The 21022-nt window shown below is 34.7% G+C and overlaps 1 protein-coding gene across 1 annotated transcript; it reads left to right on the forward strand.

Moving 5' to 3' along the window:
* Positions 1 to 590: 590 nt before the first annotated feature.
* Positions 591 to 20829, forward strand: LOC104226145 (protein ZINC INDUCED FACILITATOR-LIKE 1-like). Its single transcript, XM_009778040.2, has 17 exons — positions 591 to 869; positions 7442 to 7482; positions 7980 to 8040; positions 8134 to 8236; positions 8328 to 8430; positions 8511 to 8564; positions 8743 to 8805; positions 9090 to 9139; positions 9230 to 9305; positions 15021 to 15206; positions 16137 to 16224; positions 17311 to 17396; positions 17476 to 17583; positions 18085 to 18129; positions 18257 to 18345; positions 19747 to 19790; positions 20367 to 20829. Exons 1-17 carry the CDS (start codon positions 716 to 718, stop codon positions 20459 to 20461), a joined length of 1446 nt encoding a protein of 481 aa, XP_009776342.1. The 5' UTR covers positions 591 to 715; the 3' UTR covers positions 20462 to 20829.
* The last annotated feature ends 193 nt before the right edge of the window (positions 20830 to 21022 follow it).

A 21022-nucleotide genomic window follows, 5' to 3' on the forward strand; every position in this document is an offset into this window, starting at 1 on the left:
AAGAAGTAAAAGTATAACAGGCCCCACAGTCCCATATGCTGGTTCGGAAAAGAAGCTTAATGAGAAATGTCTACCAATATGGCGTCTTGATTGGATCGATGTTACATAAGATCGATGTTACATATAATTTTATCATATTATATTTCATTATATTACATTATTTTAACGAATATAACATTTAAATATATTATATTATTTGTTATCATTTTATGATGATAAATACTAACAATATAAAGAATAAACTTATAATATTATAAAAATAAGGGGTAGAATTATTATAAAAAAAATAAAAAAAATGTTAAAAATTATTTAATACTAATAAGGAAGGCAAGATGAGAAACCCGCCACACTAAATCTCCAAAAATATTATATAACGACGAATTTAATAATACGATGTAATACAATTTAAATAATAATTAAAATAAGTAATAATATTAAAAAAACAATACCATACATAATAACCGTCCAAACAAGCTGTAAATTTGGTTGCGCAGTTGAACGAGTAATTATTAAGAAAAAAAAAAGGACACAGAGAGATAGAGAGACGGAGAAAATCCACGATTTACATGATCAGAAAATTGCATCGATATATGTACACGTGACTAGAAATGAGCCAAAAAAGAAAGATGTGGTGCATGTGAGAGATAAACGCTTTCGTTTTCTACTATTCTTCTTCCTCCTCTCTCCCCAATTAAAGCTTGGTAGTTAAACAAAAATGGAGGGCGGCGAAGAGGGAATTAAGGAGACGCTGCTGAATAAAAGATACTATGAGAATTGCCCCGGTTGTAAGGTGGATCTGCACAAGGCAGGCCAACGTGGTTTGCCCATTAAAGAGCTCTTCACTGTATGGGTTGTGGTCCTTGGCACAGGTAATTAATTACCTTTCACTTTTTATTCTTAATTTTATTACGACGATGCTGTCCAGGCAGTTAGCGTCCTTCTCGACTATTCTATTGGATAATTGTTATCTTTGTATAAGTATTGGATAATTATGCCAACCAAAATAAAATCACATACTCTCTCCGTTTTAATTTATGTGAATTTGTATGACTGGACACAGAGTTTAAGAAAAAATAAAGACTTTTGGAATTTGTGGTCCTAAACAAATTAAAAAAAGGCCCAGAGTATTTGTATGGTTATAAAAGTTTCTCATTAAGGATAGAATTGTAAGTTTAAGCTAAATTGTTACCAAATTTAGAAAGAGGCCATTTTTTTTTAAACGAACCAAAAAGGAAACAAGTTCACCTGAACCGGAAAGGAGGAAGTAATATGTTTTGCCAATTAATAATACCATGTTTTGCGGCCAAATTAATCTTAATACGACACTAATTTCATTTAATTTTCTTAGTTTGTTTAGTACTATGCGCTCTTGTGTGATTTTTTTTTTCCATTTCTTTTATTGGGAATTTGGTTCTAAGTGGTGAAGATGTGAGCAAAAGTTTACCATTTTGATGGCACTACATACTACTCAGAATACTTCATAGAAGTTTTATTATTTTTGGTTCTAAAATGTTTTCCCATCATCATCTTTGGTAATATAATCTAACTTTAATCTTCTCATTATCTTACTATTAACATCATTATTATAGTAATTTCATGTTGATTATGATATTTCTTTCCAAATGAATACTTCTTATCTGATTAGCATCATTTAGCAAGTCCTCTTGGATATGGATGATTTATTAATTTCTCTTTTTAAAAAAAAATAAATTTACAAAAAAGAAAAAAAAAAAGATGGCTAAATAAAAAGGGCGCACTTTCTAGAAAGCTTTTTAAACCAAGTCATCTGCTTAAGTTCAAAAGAGACTTTTACGAAAATCAAATGAAAATATTTTTCAGAGATCACAAAAGCAAGTGTCTACTGCTGGTGTTTGATTGTTTAGTATGCGTACTGTCTGTCATTTTTTCCGTTTTCTTTATCTTAAGGTGTATTTGGCTTGTCTGAAAATTTCAGACATTTTGTTTTTACTTAAGGAAGTCATTTTCTAGTGTTTAGTTATGAAAAAAATATTTTTCATCAAAACAGGAAAAATCACTTTGCTAATATATTATAAATATTTAATGTATTTTTATAAAAAAAAAGTTTCACTCACCAACTAAATATCAAAAAACATTTTGCATGAAATTTTTTGGAGTTTCGTTTTCCATGAAAATAAATTTTTCACACCTAACACACTCTAGACGAGGCTTTATGTGGGGGATAAGGGTTCTTAGTTCGACTTGATTTTATTTTTACATATAGAAATAAATCGGTTACGTTGGTTTGTTGGATATATATAAAATGAATTTCACCAAATATTTTTTGTAATCCCTCTTTTTCTGTTCACATTAAACGCACCTTCAATTCATTTAACTTATTAGAGTTACATATGAAATATTCGATATGTCAATATATATTTTTGCGAGAATTCAACAAATGAATGAACATAGAGGGTGTGTTTGGTACGAAGAGAATATTCTTCTGAAAAAGTTTTCTTTGAAAATATTTTTCTAGAAAATGAGTGATTTTATCACTTATTTTTTTATATTTGGCTGGTGAGTGGAAAAAAATTTCGGAATTTTTTTTTAATAATTGGTTAATGAGTAATTTTTTTTTTGGAAAGTATATAATTTCGGCAAATGCTATAGGGTGAGGGTGGCGGAGTTAGGGGGGGTGAGGCGTGGGTAATGGGTGCGAGGGATGGCGGGGTCATGTCCTCGGCGGTGGGGGTGGGGGTGGGGGTAGGGGTGGATGGTGGGTGAGGGTGAAGGTTGGTGGAGAAAGTTGAAAAAGAGTTTTTTTTCCTCCTTTTGTAGGAAAAATATTTTTCTCAAACTTTTTTTTAAATATTTAAATCAACAAACATGAAAAAATTGAAAAATATTTTCCTATCAAAAAACACACACATCCAGAACCTATTAATGTACATCCATATGTTAAAAGTTTCACTGTACCATGAGATATGAGAATTAGTCCTTTCATAGATCTAATAACGTCCTTACTATGGTTTCAAACTTGACTAACCTTTCATTAATAAAATAATAAACAAATGCCTCCAAAATAATTCTATATAGAAGAATAAAAAATTCAAACAAGTATCATGAATATGTTCTGATAACGTTTTTATGAGAAAAATATATAACTCTATTCTCAAAAATCTCTATAAAAATCAATATTTATATTCATTTGAATTCATTAGTACGTGCTTGTGTGTGTATGGATTGGTTTCACTTTTTTGGTTTGATAAGACATTGTTGGAAACCGAAGCTTTGTTGCACAGCAATTAAAAGTCAGGGTAAATAATAAATAAGAAAGTAAAATTTAAGAAAAAGAATAGGTGGAAACCATTTAAGAGGAACGAGTTTCTTGCTGAGACTAACAACGTGCTCATCAAATTTATGTAAAAATGAAGATATTTATATTAATGACTTATTATGAAAAATATCCTTCATCTATGGTTCAGAATCACGTACTTATTGTACGCCAAAATATTTTGGCAATGTAATTATTAAAAGACAACGGTAATGCAAGAAACAGATCTTGCATATAATTTTGACCATAACCATAATGGTATAACTTTCTCTTTAAAAAAGATATTCATCATATGGATGTTGATGAATATGTGGTAGTATCGAATTAATTGAGAGCTCTGGAAGAGCCAATTATTACTATTTTGGAGAAACACAATTAATTACCAATAAGGTATTGTGTTGTAGTAAATCTCAAAGAAACTTATTCAGTTCCAAAGTACACGCGAAAACGGTTGATTATATTGAGACTATAAATAAAGGAAAGATTTAATATCTTTTATTACTACAACTTGTAGCGGGATAATATGTATGTGAAAAGCTACCCGCTTTATTCTCCAGTTTGTACTACACAAATAATAGAATACCACACTAAAGTGGATGTTTATTGATATAAAAACCCATATCATAATAAACTTGGTGTTTATCGATAATTGCACACGTCATGCTGTAAACCTGAACTTTATCAATATTGATAATTTATTCAGTTGGCATAATTGGTTTGGCCATATCAATTTAAGTATGATGTGCAAAAATAATAGAGAATTCACATGGGTAAATATTAAAGAACTAGAAAGTTCTTTACGAATTCTCTTATATTGCTTGTTCTCGTTAATTAATTGACCAACTAATATTGGGATTGAATCCCATGAATGCTGGAAATATCAAAAGTGAATATGGGCTCATTCACCTGCCATATATACCACATAAGATGCATCTATGAGATGGTTACATGTGCGATTATTATTAACCTGCAACTTGGTGTTTGCGAGGTAATTTGCTCAATAATTTAAATTAGAGCTTAATTTCCAGATTTTCTATCCAAGATATTTTATCTTAATAAGTTGGGTTACATCACAGTTGGTTTAGCAAAATGATTTATTTAGTGCCTCCACTTAACTGCTAAAATATTGCTTATGAGAACGAAGTTATCTATATCAGTTTGATATACGTTATATACGAAAATATATTATATTCTCCCATCACAAGTTGTTTGGGTCAGGAACCAAATAATTCCATCTTGTTATTATTGATGTGCGTTGTATATATTGATTAACACCATAACGCACAAAGATGGATTCCCAAAATTGAGGGAAAAAGTTAGTTTTTCTAACATGAGGGGGAGACAAGATAAACAATTGAGAAAAAGTTACGTGGAATGAATTATTATTTATACATCTCGATCCTCGAATAAGATAATATGAACTTGAAGTTCATAAATAGATAATTCATCTGCAATATATTGCAAAGCATGCCAAACACATTTGCTGACCCAAAGAAAGTAACTATATTCTCGTTGCAAATGCTCATATTAAGTCCTAGAAGGACAAAGTTTATGGTATACTTAAAGCGTATAGACAAATCGGTTTCAAATAGAACTTCTTGATAAAGAAGATGAGCAAATGATCAAAATGATCATAATAAAGGAGGCAAGTGATCTAGAAGATCACATGACATAACACTTCATAAAGTCTCATGAGATATTCATGTACCTGAATATATGAATGAAGAGATATCTATGTTATGTCTTTATGAAAAAATATTGGAACCGATATAAAATGTTTGTCGACGACATCTATCATAGCGCTAAGTATAGATGAGGATCTTAAGTCTATCGAATATAGACACAAAAGTATTGGCCAAATGGAAGAGACATAATTCAAGTAGAATTGATTCCATATGAAAGACATATAATTTTGTCTATGTTGTTCAAATACTTGAAAGTATAAAGTCAATGGTATGTGCAATCAGTTTTTGATATCTTATATATCTAGCATAACATAAAAACTTGATATGCATCTAAAGTCTATTATATGTCTTATATGACTTAACTTATATGACAATCCTTGAAGGATTTAAATCGCTTGAAGCATATACAATACTTGGTCCCGAAGTACTGTATGATAAGTGTAATTTGTGCACATATGTATTTTGCTATAACTATAAGCACGATAATGTGATAGCGAGAATACCTCTATGGAGATATTGAAAAGGCCATTCTACGGCAGTTTATGAAGACATTACATCTCTATCAAGAATGATGATTTCAAGATGCAATATATTCATTCAAGTTAATATAGTTGATTTGTTTATCAAGTCTCTACCAAAGATCGTTTAAAGATGGTGCACAAGATTGGAATGCAAATACTTAAAGATGTGAATTAATGCTCTCATCAGGGGGAGTTAATACACGTTGTACCCTTTTTCTCTTACAAAGTTTTGTCCCACTGGGTTTTCCTTGCAAGGTTTTTAACGAGGCAATCAAAAGGCGTATTGTTAGATATGTGTACTCTTTTTCCTTTTCTAGATTTTTTTTCCCATTGGGTTTTATTTAGTTAAGGTTTTAACGAGGCACATTATCTGTTGAATAGATATTCAAGGGGGAGTGTTATAAATATAATTCTATTTAATATGAATGTCTATATTCTAGAGAGATTCTAGGGTTTATTACTTGGTGACTAAGTCACCCTCTCCCTATAAATAGAGGGTTCTATTTCATTTTAAATCATCCCAAAATCAATAAGAGTTCTCCCTCCCTACTTTTCTCTGCAAAACTCTTCTTTCTTCTTTTATTGTTTCATAACATAATTTTTAAAATTATCCTTTCTTTTAACATTTTCAACTGTATGAAAACGTCTTCAATAGCAATAGTATGCTCTTACTTCACCTTGCCCTTAATAACTCATCAAGTTTGGTGCTTCTTGATTCCCAGAAAAATAAAGTTAAAAAAAAATGTATTAAAGGGCGTTGTAAAGTTGAAGGAAAATTAAAAGGGTTCATCTACCGTGAATTGTCTATTCACTTAAGGCCTCGTTCTTTTTTTCTTTTTTTTTCAAAATTTCTTTTCTAGAAATGTGTTTGTCCATTAAATTTTGTAAGTTTTTTAAAAAAAAAAATCAAAAATGAGTTTTTTTTTTTTAAAAAAAAACCCTAATTCTTCAATCACAAAACTGCAAACATAGTTTTAAATTTCAAATATCATTTTCAACTTAACTCTAAATACTATTTTTTTTCAAAAATTATAATTTTATGTCCAAAAGCCTACTTACAACTTGTTTGAATTGTTGTTACTCGTCGTTTCATAATGTATCGTATTGTATTGTATTGTACAGTATTGTTTGGTGAATACAACAATTGGATAGATTGTATCGTTTATCGTCGTTTCATAATGTCACACACCAACAATATGAAGAATAAACGTGGTATTACTAAGAAAAAATATGATATAGAATCGAATTGTTATATAAAAATGTAGGGTAAAAGATAAAATATAATTTTTTAATAATAAGGAGGGGCCAGATGAGAGAAAAAATAAGGTAACAATGCCACCACATCAAATTGGTCATTCTATAAAGTGATATTTTTCGTCATTACACAACGACAAATTTAATGATACAATATAACAAAATACAAGTAACAATCAAAATAAAATATTTATGTTTAAAGTAACAATTCGAGACAATAGGTAATAACAATCCAAACAAGGTGTTAGTAGGTGATTAAAGAGAAGTTTAGAAAGTGCTTTCTCGACATTTCGAAACCTTGTTTCAAACGGACAAATCTATGCGCGTTCAGTTCCTTTATAAGGTAGATCGAGAATAAAAAAAGCTTTGTTCATGGAGTCCGCCGAGGTTTTACCCCAATGGCAGGAAATAAAAATAACGTCAAAGGAGAAACCTACTTCCTGTTTCAATGCGGTCCATGTCCTATGTACTGTATAATTATGGACAACCACCACCAAACAGTAATCTATGGCTGATGCTTTCCTGGTCACCACAGCAAACAATCAGTATGTTGGATTCATGCAGATGTGTAAAGTCTCAGAGCTTTTCCTTGTAATGTGTAATTGTATCTTTGCTTTTGATTTTATCTGTTGATATTCAGACTCATGATTTTATTCTTTTTCTTGTTTTCATGTGATTCAACACTTCAGCACTTCCAATATCATCTCTCTTTCCATTCCTTTATTTCATGGTAAGATTAATCTACTCTTTTTTCTGTTCTTTTATTTCAAGTTTTACGAAATACACATGCTTTTAGTGAAATTCAGATATTTTTATTTGATTTTCAGGATTGGAGTGAGTCTACTCAATCCTTATAATAAATGTTAACATAATTGCTAATCTTAGTGACTGGCCTTAACAAGGTGTTTGTGTAAGATTGTCATTGTAGAGATTTGGCCGAAGTTTGGCTTTCTATCCTCAAATTGAAGATTGTAGATTCTGCTACTTGCTATTGGTCTCCTTTGTTCTTTTTTTGATTGCATATAACTTTTGTTTGTATAGTTATATTCTTTTAACTACTGTTATTTCCAGTCAGCAGTAAAAATCTGATAGTAAGCTTGAAGTCTTAGCTTATTTGATAGTATCACATTTACCATGCATACAATTGTGCATGACACCCTTCTTGTGAAGATAATGTTTATGCTATAGTGGCAGTCATTGACTTACTGATTTTGGCTCATGTTACAGATAAGAGACTTTCACATTGCAAAGAGAGAGGAAGATATTGGTTCCTATGCAGGTTATGTAGGTAAGCTTATTTCATGCCGTGATTTGTATCTTGATATATAATCAAATAGAGTCTCTGTCCGAAAATACTTATAAATTTCCTGAAATACTTAAGGTTCTGCATATATGCTTGGAAGAGCTTTAACATCTGTCTTTTGGGGAATCGTGGCTGATCGATATGGACGAAAACCAGTAATAATTATCGGCACTTTTACAGTGTATGTCTAATCTTTATAGAAATGTTTTCTTGTAGGTTTCATTCATTTCAAAGAATACAACTTTATACTTTTTGCTTTGGTTTGGCTTCAGGGTTGTTTTCAATACTCTCTTTGGTCTTAGTATCAACTTTTGGATGGCAGTCATAACAAGATTTCTTCTCGGTAGTTTAAATGGTTTGCTTGGACCAATAAAGGTATCTATCAGTTTGATACCATTATACGTCAGTACTGCATCCTCAGCTTTTCTGTTAAGATACTGACCTTCCATGTTTAGGCATATGCTGCCGAAATTTTTCGTGAAGAATATCAAGCACTAGGAATGTCAACGGTAATATGTCCTTACTTCTCACTTTTCAGTGATGCAAACGATTTGTAACATATGACAAGATTGTACATAATGGAAGACCAACAACAAAAGCGACTAGAATGCATTTCCGAATGACCATTTACACCGTGGCTTTTGTAGAATTTTATTTTATTTTTTCTTATATGTTTGAATACTTCAGATTAGTACTGCATGGGGCATTGGATTGATTATTGGACCAGCTTTAGGAGGCTTCCTTGCCCAGGTATTTATTTTCTTACTTAGTTATTTCCTTTTTTTATTCCTTCCTTCTGCTAGGGGAAGAGAGTCAGTCATTTTATGATAAACTGTAAGACGCATTTGCTAAATCTAGCATTGCCAGAAAACAGAATTTGAAGTGGTATTCTTTTCATAGATAGAAGAAAGTTTCTTAGCCTTGAATTCTTCGTGTTTCTATTTTTCAGTATTCTCTGCAAATCGTAGCAAGAGAATTTCCTTTAGCTTTAGGCAATTTACATGCCTGTTCACTAAATGTTGTATTTTCCCTAGCCTGCAGAGAAATATCCAGCCACATTCTCAAAGGATTCTGTATTTGGAAGGTATATTGCCCTCTTGCTTTTCATGATTGTGTATCTTCTTCTGTTGCTTGAAGTGCTCCCTGGCTCCAACATTTGATATTTTTTCTGCAGATTTCCCTACTTCTTGCCTTGCCTATGCATATCACTGTTTTCCTTGGTCGTGGCTATTGGTTCATTTTGGCTGCCGGTAAATCTATATTATGATTATGTTAATTCCTTTTGGGTTTTGTCAAGGCACACACTGTTTCTGTCAAATCATGTATCCTTCCGGTTTACATGAAAGAGTCAGTATTTCACCTCCGGGGCCAAATGGAACTTTGCATAAATTTTTAATGGATATGATTACGTATAGTTTCAGATATTCGTTTTACTTTATTGTTGAGAGTGAGATTTGTCTAGCCATCTTTTCCCTTTTGATCCTTCCAAGTTGTTTTTCAGCTTTGGTGCATTTGGTGATGCAGGATGGGGTAGGGGCAGTTCTAGTTGCACTTCAAACTGAATCCTAGAAATTGAGGTTTGTTCTTTTCTTTTTCGTTGTTAGAGTTGGGAGCCTATAACATATTGAAGGAGAGGAAAACTAAGCCTCAATTTGGTAAGTGGAGGATTGAGTGGAAAGTTTGTTGCCCTTACATTTTTGGGACCGTATTGAGTAGGATAAGGAGTTGCTATAAGAGGGAAGTTCTGGTGTTTCGGGGTTGAATGAACACTTAATTATTAAGGATTCAATTCTTCATCTTACCTGGTTTCACGGACCACATCAGTCCGCGTGTCTTTCTCTCTTTTCGTTTTGATATTACTTTGTCAGTGTTGCGGAAGCCAAATGTATAGAGTGTGAATAAGTCACAACTACTATACCAAAAATTATGACAGCCACCAAATAATAAATAAGACAATAAAGCAATAATAAAGGGAACACCAGAATTTACGAGGTTCGGCTAATTTTGCCTACTCCTCGGACACAACCAATATTTTATTCCACTCCAAAAATACAAGTGAAATAATACTAAAGAGAGAAGATACAAATGCCTTAAACAGATGAGAAGGCAAATGAGAGGTGTGTTTCAATCCTAAACATTAGGCCTTCTTTTATAGGGGAAAAATCCCCTCCAAACTTAACTCCCAACCAATGTGGGACTTTGGCATTTTGCCAAACTTCAACAAATCTCCACCTTGGCAAAATTCCACATTTTCAATTCTCTCTCAATAACAAATTTTGGTTGTGTCTTCATCTTCAATCTTCAGTGTTCAACAATGTTGATCAAATCCAAACAATGTTGAAACTTGACCGCAGTCACCACCTTTGTCAGCATATCAGCAGGATTCTCTGTAGTATGAATTTTCTTCACCGTGACTCCACCTTCTTCTATGATTTCTCGTACGAAATGATACCGAACATCAATGTGCTTCGTCCTTGCATGATAAACTTGGTTCTTCGCTAATTGAATAGCACTTTGACTATCACAAAAAATTGTGATACCTTTTTGTTCAACACCAAGCTCCTTTAGCAATCCTTGAAGCCAAATTGCCTCTTTCACAGCATCTGTAATAGCCATGTACTCTGCCTCTGTTGTAGACAAAGCAACTGTTGACTGCAAAGTAGACTTCCAACTAACTGGTGCCTTTGCAAAAGTAAACACATAACCAGTAGTTGATCTTCGTTTGTCCATATCACCCGCAAAATCTGAGTCACAATATCCAACTACAGACTGATTGTCTTCCTGCTCAAAAACTAACCCGACATCTACAGTATTATGAATATACCGTAGAATCCACTTCACAGCTTGCCAATGCTCCTTCCCTGGATTGTGCATATATCTGCTAATAACTCCAACAGCTTGTGAAATGTCAGGCCTTGTGCAAACCATTGCATACATCAAGCTACCAACAACATTTGCGTATGGTACCTTTGACATATACTCTCGTTCAGCTTCATCCATTGGCGACATAGTAGTACTTAGCTTAAAATGGGAAGCAAGTGGAGTACTAACTGGCTTAGTCTTGTCATCTATGCCAAAACGTTGAAGTACTCTCTTCAAATATTCCTTTTGAGATAAACAGAGTTTCTTTGAACGTCTATCTCTAATTATCTCCATGCCAAGAATTTTCTTTGCCTCACCCAAATCCTTCATCTCGAACTCCTTCTTCAGTTGAATCTTCAACTTATCAATTTCTTCCAAATTCTTGGAAGCTATCAACATATCATCAACATATAGGAGAAGATATACAAAGGAACCATCTTTAAGCTTGTGCAAATACACACAATGATCGTATTTGCTTCTCTTGTACCCTTGCCGCAACATAAACTCGTCAAATCGCTTGTACCATTGTCTAGAAGATTGTTTCAATCCGTACAACGATTTTTCAAGTTTGCACACCATATTTTCTTTTCCAGCAACTTTGAATCCTTCTGGCTGAGTCATGTAGATTTCCTCCTCCAAGTTTCCATGTAAAAACGCAGTTTTTACATCCATCTGAACTAGTTCCAAATCCAATTGTGCTACCAAAGCCAACATAATTCTAATGGAGGAATGTTTTACAACTGGAGAAAACACTTCATTGTAATCAATTCCCTCCTTTTGAGCATATCCTTTGGCCACCAATCTTGCTTTGTAGCGAACATCTACTTGGTTAGGAAATCCTTCCTTCTTTGCAAATACCCATTTGCACCCAATTGCTTTCTTTCCCTTCGGGAGATTGGCCAATCTCCATGTATGATTCTGATGAAGGGACTGTATCTCATCATTCATGGCAATCCTCCACTTATCTTCTTCTGAACTTTGAACAGCGTCTTTATAAGTAGTAGGAACATCATCAGCTACAATTGAGGTTGCACAAGCAACCGTCTCTATGAGACGAACAGGTTTCGTTATTGTTCTTTTTGGCCTGCTGGTTGCTATTGATTCAAGTTGTTGTTGAGATTCCTGAGTTGGAATCTCCTCTACTGGCTCTCCTTCCAGAGGGTAATCTTCATTTGTTTCCTCCTCTGCTTCTTGTGTAGGAAAAATAAATTTTCCCTCAAACTCCACCTGCTTAGAAGCACCTTCATTTTGTTTGGTATCTTCTGTTACCTTATTTACCATAGCAAATTCATCAAAGGTAACATCTCTGCTGAATATTACTTTCTTTGTCATAGGACACCATAAGCGATATCCTTTGACTCCAGAAGTAATTCCCATAAAAATAGCCTTCTTTGCCCTTGGATCCAATTTTGACTCCGTCACATGATAATATGCAGTTGAGCCAAACACGTGCAAAGAGTTATAATCTACAGCAGGTTTTCCGTACCATTTTTCAAATGGTGTTTTGCCATCAATAGCAGCAGATGGTAGACGATTAATGAGGTGGCATGCATATGTAATTGCCTCAGCCCAAAATTCTTTGCCCAAGCCAGCATTGGACAACATACACCGTACCTTCTCCAGCAAGGTCCGGTTCATACGTTCTGCCACTCCATTCTGTTGTGGTGTATGTCTAACAGTGAAGTGTCGGACGATGCCATCATTTTCACAGACCTTATTGAAATGATCATTTTTGTATTCACCTCCATTGTCTGTGCGAATACACTTGATCCTCCTGCCTGTTTGATTCTCCACCATCGTCTTCCATTTGAGAAAAATTCCCAGCACTTCATCTTTGTTTTTCATTGTATACACCCACACTCTTCGAGAAAAATCATCAACAAAGGTTACAAAATAGTGCTTCCCACCCAATGAAGGTGTTTTGGAAGGACCCCAAACATCAGAGTGTACATAATCCAAAATGCCTTTAGTATTATGGATCGCTGTACCAAATTTAACCCTTGTCTGTTTCCCTTTGACACAATGCTCACAAAACTCCAAGTTGCAAGCCTTTACTCCTTTTAACAATCCTTGATCTGATAGAGTTTTCAAGGATTTTCCTCCAGCATGTCCCAAGCGCATGTGCCATAGCTTGGTTGCTTCTGCCTCTTTGTCGTCACTGGATGTCACTGTCGCTGTCCCAATAACTGTACTGCCACGATAGCGATACATATTATTATTCTTCCGATTAGCCTTCATTACCACTAGTGCACCGGAGCATACTCTCATCACTCCATTTTCTGCAATGATTTTGAACCCTTTTGATTCTAGGGCTCCCACAGAGATGAGATTCTTCTTCAAATCCGGTACATATCGAACATCTATCAATGTTCTGATCATTCCATCATGGTTCCTTAATCGTATTGAACCAATGCCATATGAGGTAAGAGGGCTGTTATCCGCTGTGTGGATGACTCCATATTCTCCTTCTTGAAATTCCACGAACCAGTCCCTGTTGGGACACATATGATAGCTACAAGCCGAGTCCATCAACCATATGTCTGATGATGTTGATGACTCTGTTGTAACTAATGAGAAGTCTGAATCATCACAATCAGCTACATTTGAATCCATAATAGCCTTTCCATTGTTATGTTTGGCCTTATTCTTCAACTTCGGACAGTCTTTCTTCCAGTGCCCTTTTTCTCGACAAAAGGCACATTCATCTTTGCTGGGTCTGGATCTTGACTTGGATCTTCCCTTCTTTGTCCTCGTTTGATTTTGAGGACGACCCCTCACAAACAGTGCTTCTCCTTCTCCGCCCTTCTGTTTTTCTCGCTTTCTTTGTTCATAGCTGTACAAAGCTGAACAAACTTCTCTGAGAGAAATTTCGTCATTTCCATGGAGTAGAGTAGTTTCAAGGTGCTCGTACTCATCAGGAAGTGACGCCAACAACATTAAGGCCAAGTCACCATCATCATAAGTTGTATCCATATTTTGCAAATCTGTGACCAACTTATTGAAACTGGTGATATGTTCATTCATCGTGGTACCAGGAACATAGGTGAAGTGAAACAGTCTCTTCTTCATGTACAATTTATTTTGACTGTTTTTCTTCAAAAATTTATCCTCCAGTGCTTTCCATAATTTACTTGCAGAAGTTTCCTTTGTGTATGGATATTTCTGCTCTCTAGCAAGGTAGGATCGAATGGTACCGCAAGCAACACGGTTGATAATTCTCCAATCTTCTTCTCCAATAACATCTGGTTTCTTTTCTTCAATGGCCAGATCTAGCCCTTGTTGAAAAAGGACATCTAGAACCTCGCCTTGCCACATCCCAAAATGTCCGGACCCGTCAAAAATTTCTACCGCAAATTTCGCATTTGACACAATTCTTGTCATAAGCGAAGATGCCAATGATGACGTATTGTTGACACTTGATGTAGATTCTTCTTGTTTATTGTCTCCCATATTTGACACAAATATTATTTAATAGCTGACGACACAAATCAAGATTATTTCCTTTCTGATGTAGAAGATCAGACTAAGCTGCAACTACAGAGCATACTCAGACAGAACCTTGACTCAGTTACCAAGATAAATCTTTTCTGATGTGGAAGATCAGACTATGCTGCAACCACAGAGCATACTTAGACAGTACCTTGGCTCTGATACCAATTGTTGCGGAAGCCAAATGTATAGAGTGTGAATAAGTCACAACTACTATACCAAAAATTATGACAGCCACCAAATAATAAATAAGACAATAAAGCAATAATAAAGGGAACACCAGAATTTACGAGGTTCGGCTAATTTTGCCTACTCCTCGGACACAACCAATATTTTATTCCACTCCAAAAATACAAGTGAAATAATACTAAAGAGAGAAGATACAAATGCCTTAAACAGATGAGAAGGCAAATGAGAGGTGTGTATCAATCCTAAACATTAGGCTTTCTTTTATAGGGGAAAAATCCCCTCCAAACTTAACTCCCAACCAATGTGGGACTTTGGCATTTTGCCAAACTTCAACAGTCAGTTTGTCAGGTGTCTTCTCCGATTTCCCAGTTTTAGCTGAACTGGAAAATTGTAGAATTTTCATCCCTACAGCTTATGGATTGCAGGAAACACTACACATTCATGATTCAGAAATGCCACCTCAAGATTCTTATAAGGCTCTGGAAGCTGCATCAGATACAAAAGAAGGAAATGAATCAATCCCAAAGGAAAATCTTTTCAAGAACTGGGCATTGATGTCATCAATCATACTATACTGCATCTTCGCTCTTCACGATATGGCTTACTCAGAGGTATTCCATATCCACTAATAAGCATAGGATATAATCACCGCATCATGATTATGAACACATCTCTCTTTTATCAAAAAGTAAAAGATATGCATCTATATAGTTTGACATCTAGTTGATTGCACAGTGTAATTGCAATGACATTGTTGAAACAACTTTCTTTCATCCTTAGGAATATCTCAGATCCTCATTGGTTTATGTTTTATGTTGATATCTGCTCAATTATTTTCTACTGCATGGTAACTATGAAAGTGAATGTGTCGTCTCTACGACAACGAGATAAGTGTCTCTTTTAGAGTTCTGCAGCTCAACCTTCTGCATAAAAATCCTAGGCTCATGGCTATTGAAAGCTGAATATACATGTTACTCATTGCTTTAGAGGGTATCTGAGTAACAACAATGGATACTGTTCCGTTTACCAATAGTGGACCGGTACAATGTTTCAGCCCCTGCCTTCGTTGTAAACTTTTGTAGCTTAATTCTTTCTTTGAAAACTTAAGTGCTAAATTCTCACTTCAATCTTTATTTGTTTAAGTTTCCAAATTCCTAATTCCTGATTCCTGGTGCTGTGTGGTCATTGTTCCATTTGTTAATCTTAATTCATATGTTATTAGCAACTTTTGGGGTATATGAAGAAAGAAGAACGACAAATTGATCATATCAAGAGGACTTAAGACTTCAAAAAACCTCCACTTTTTGCTTTACCTTTTGGCTATTATTAGTTATAAAGTGTTGTAATGTAAAACACAAATGCATTCTATTTAATTACTTAGTAGGTTTTTGGCATTCTCAATTAATACGTATGATCCATAGAGTAATTGATCTAATTTGCAGATGTTCCTATGAGGAAATGCGTAGTTCTTTCAATTCTCAGGCCCAAGGGTTATTGCATAACAATTCATTGCATCATTCCGAACCTATTTGCTTCTGCAGATTTTCTCATTATGGGCTGTGAGCCCCAGAAAGTTTGGCGGCTTAAATTATTCAACTGCTGATGTTGGTGAAGTACTATCGTTCTCAGGTGCAAGCCAATCTTCTCATAATTTCTATTCTTTTTATGGATAGATGAATCTTATTTGACATTTCTTTTTCGAATTAATCTCTTCCCAATTTTTTTCTTCGTCTATTCTCCATCTCTAAATGAGATTTGGAAGAAGCGCCTTGTTGTAATGCAATGCATCACACAATCAAATTAACACCTTATGAAATTAGGAATCTTGATCTATGAAAAGATAGTTTGATACAATCCTTTCAAATAATTACTGTTAGACCTATTAATGCCAACTAAATAAATAGTAAAGAAAAGAGTTAAAGGAAGCACAAAATTGGTGAAAAAGAAAAAGGGAGCGCAGTATTTGATCTATAAACCCGTACGTAATGAATTTACTGTAAAACTTAATAAAGAAACATGAATATTCTCTGTGGTTTAGGCACACCGTAGGCTGGTGCTGTCAATGGTTATTGCCTTAAAGTTTCAGCCCCACATTCTCCCCTACAGATGTTGTAACAACTAATTATTCTTTTATGCTTGTCATATCTAATCAAGAGTTTGAGAAAGAAACTTGTGTGATTTATTGCACCAAAGTAACTCCTGATCCATCAAATATGTCTAAAGTACATAAAATGTTATTCAGAGGCATTCTTGTTCCAACTTTTATGTTTATGACGACTACTTTATTACTTTATCGAATCCTATGATAGTAACAGAGTAACTCGTTAGTTCCTCTCTCTGCTTATGCCTCCAGTTGGAAGATTTGTCGATATCAAGGTCTTTTTAACTTAAACTGAAACTTACTCTATGTTGGCCGTGATTGCGGAACACGTGATCATTCTTGATAATCATCAGTTACTTATGCCAATATCTCTGTAGAATGGTCTTTATTTGGATTGTTTGTTCAGGTTTCATTCTTGAATACATGCTAGAGCACATCTCTGTAGCGAGAATATTACCATTCTCGAGAAAGTCAAGCATAACTAGGGATTTTTAGATTGATAGTTTATAGAAGAATTATCTTACCGAATCCTGTGCTGACTTGTTTGACATACAGAGTACATCTCATTTCATATTATTGTACGATGTTGGATACTGAAATGGTGGCAATTTCAGGGTTTGGCCTTCTCGTCTTTCAACTTTTTTTGTATCCGTTGGTTGCCAAGTATTTTGGCCCTATCATCACTGCTCGAGTTGCAGGAGTAAGCCCTTGATTTGTTCAATATGTTAAATTCTTGAGTTCTATGACCAGGTTTCCTGAAAGGCTTGTAATATGATCAGGTTTTGTCAATTCCGTTACTGGCGAGTTACCCTTATATCGCTATGCTGTCTGGGATCACCCTCTCTGTGGTGATTAATTTTGCATCCATGATGAAGAATGCGTTGTCTGTAAGTGCTTTTCTGGTGTCAGTAATTTATCTTACCACTCAATCTATTGTTGACTTGCATACAAAGTTCAAGACCACAATCAAGATTATGCATGATATATGGAAGTGAATGTGAGATTCTTAGTCTTTTAGTGCATTTAGCATAGTAAATTTACTTAACCACTTGGTAGTCAACGTTTTAAGAGAATGCTTTTGGAGGACTTCTGTTTCTCGTCTTGTTGGGAACAAGTACTATTGGAACTGTCCCATATGCTTCACCTCTGGTGAAATAGGAAGAAGTTTTGTCTACTTTTCAAATTAGTAAATGTTCTTTAGAAAAATGATCGGAAGAACCCAATAAAAAAAAAGGAAATCTATTTGCGTTTTGAACTAGTAATTTGTCACAAGAATATTATATGCCAATCATGTGGGAAGCAAAAATTATATACTTGGACAATACTCTACATCCAAATATTGAAATTTATTGTCCCAGATTCTAACATTTACTTTGAATTGCCTCCAGATCTCTATCATAACCGGGTTGTTCATATTACAAAACAACGCAGTGGTAAATTTATCTTTACTCCCTCCTTTGAAAGCTAGATCTTGTAATTGTCAACTGCAGAAGCATTATATTGTCCATGCAATATGCTTTGTTTGGTCTTTGATTGACGTCGAGTAATTTACAACCGCAGGACCAGCGACAAAGGGGAGCTGCTAATGGACTTGCCATGACAGGAATGTCATTTTTTAAAGCTCTTGGCCCAGCAGGGGGTGGAGCACTGTGAGTTCACTTGTTTCCTAGCTACTTCTCAATTTCTAATTTATTAGAATTAAATAAACTTTAAACTTTTATCATTTATGATGTGAAAGAAGTAGAAGCATTCTCCTTTTCAGCCTCAGTAAAGAGTAAAGACATTAATTTAAGAGAACTTGTTTAAAGTGTTATTGCATACTAGAGCAAATAGGCTAGGATGCAGACGAATTTCTTCTTACTTCATTGTTTCAAATTCTCCTGATATAATATGGTTTTCGTGATCTTTAACTAGGAGAAGCATACTAATGTAACCCTGTAATATGGTGGTTAACCTTCACATTTTCAAGTGAACCTGTTAAAGGCTATAACCTTATGACCATCTCAAGTGCTAATGGCCAGTTGGCCACTGGCCAATAGTCGAAATCTTGTATTAAAAGAATAGCACTGCCCCTTATCCAACTAAATCATCGTAACCATTATTCCCATTGTTGTAAAATCATGAAGATTGGAATCAGCAGTGTGCATGAACTTGTTCATATGATTGTAATCCATGAAGGAATAGCACATCCAATGTTCCACCTCAACAGAGGTCGTCTAGAAGGTAGTCTAAATATATACCTCAACAGAAGAATGTTTTGGACATACAGTGTGGATTCAATCCTTTCAGTTGAGTGGACATAATGATTTTCATACATAAAGTCTCTTGGTTTTCCCCATTTACATGCATCATTCATGAGTGCCTGTGATGATGGCCTGGCATCCCTAGACAGAAAACATAGTGAATATTAATTTGTTATTTTGAACTTACGGCAAGTTTGTTTTGTCAGACGTATGAGATTACCAAAAAGAGAAGAAAAAAATAGGAAGGAAAGTGTTAAGACTCGATATATGGATCAACAGACCGATCTATTCTTATCTATATTATTAAACCATGAGCCTAATTTCCTTGCGAGGCATTTGGTCAGTCATAATTGTTTTTAGTGACCCGATGTACCTGCAAGTCTGCATTAATGAAGCAGAGTTCATAGTAGCAGCAGAAACCATTGTAGGAGTAGAACAGACTGCATTGGCTCTCTGAATGTTGAGCCATAAATCAGAAAACGTAGGTCCAACATCGTCTTAGTATCAGTAGACACTTTCGATTCTGATCTTCGAATAAACTATCTATTACATTTGAGAAAATGAGAGGGAAACTGGATCGCTGTTTCCAAATTGAATGTTTGACTTTAGAACGCAATATAGCGATTGATCTTCTTGTCCTAGACAGACTACCTTCTTTTCTGTTAATGATAGCAGGGTTGGGAATTGAATGTGTTTCACATCTTTGCTTGAGAACTCGCAGATTACCTGGTTTTGCTTTAGAAAAAACATGCATCTGTTTTCTTACAGCTAAAGTTGTCCCTTTTTGTTTTGTTTTGTTTTGTGCAGCTTCTCTTGGGCACAGAAAAGGCTTGATGCTTCCTTTCTTCCAGGTAATGATCAAACTCATTTCTCAAATCATATTTCTACAATAGCTAGGAATTTGTTGTGCCTTGGTTTGTATGGAATGGGTGGTGGACTTTGCCTTATTGCTGCGAAATTTCGACACATCGCAGATCAGCGTGACGACAGTGATTGTTATAAGCCATAAGCTTTGTGAAATGGTATCTGGAATAAATAAGTGTCAAAAATATGGAAACTAGGGTCAAATATATAAAATTTATTAGGAGTCTGAGCAAGTGACATTTCATAATATACTGCCCGTAGTAATTTGTTCGGAAACCGCTTTGAACTAGACATCTGGAGCATGGACAATATAAGATGTGAGCCTCAGATCGAGTAAATCACGAATTAAGGGTGGGTCTGCTCTGATACCATGATAATAAAATGCATTTTGAAGTCGGCTCATAAAGTAAGGATTGCCCAGGACTATATAAGGAGACCTAGTAACCCATCGCTTACCGATGTGGGAACTCAACATGTTCTATACTCTAGTAATTATCACCTCTACATGCGTTGCTCGTTGCTCTCTCCTATCTTTATTTCTGTTGTGTTCTACTCAAATGCAGGTAATCAGGTGGTTTTCTTTGTGCTGAATGTGATTGAAGCAATTGGCTTGTTGTTGACATTCAAACCATTCCTAGTCGTCCGACAAAATACGTAGTAGAGAGCTTATGTATTGCAATTATGATTATTTTTTAGTATTCTATATTACGCTTCGCAATAATTAGAAATTGAACTCCACAACTAGCTGTGTGTAACTGTGGACTTGAAACCCCGTATTAAAGAAGTGGGTAAGCAAGAAGTTGCCCTCTTTCTGACTATCGATCAATTCATGCAAACATATACGGACTGGCCAGATGATTTGATCACCGTGAATCAAATTAGATAGGTAAAATGAACTTTGTTCATTCTAAGTCCTTTCTGTTTCGATGAGATTCATATATTTAGCAGCCTAATTTTTGGACTATTATCTCTTTTTACACAGTATCAACTCTTTTTGTATACCAATGCTATATTTTATACTTGTTAGAGCAGTTGTATGTAAATTGATTTTGTTTGCTTTATTATATTTATTCATTGATGGCGACCATTGGCACTCGTTTGAGTCACAATTTGGAGTCGTCGGTCGATAACGTGGAGAGTTGCTTTAAACATGTTACACTTGTTTTATCACTTTCATCTAATAACTGTTAATATTAACTTTTTCCTTCTTGTACTTTTC

This window comes from Nicotiana sylvestris, chromosome 1, assembly GCF_000393655.2.
Source record: "Nicotiana sylvestris chromosome 1, ASM39365v2, whole genome shotgun sequence".
NCBI lineage: Eukaryota > Viridiplantae > Streptophyta > Magnoliopsida > Solanales > Solanaceae > Nicotiana > Nicotiana sylvestris.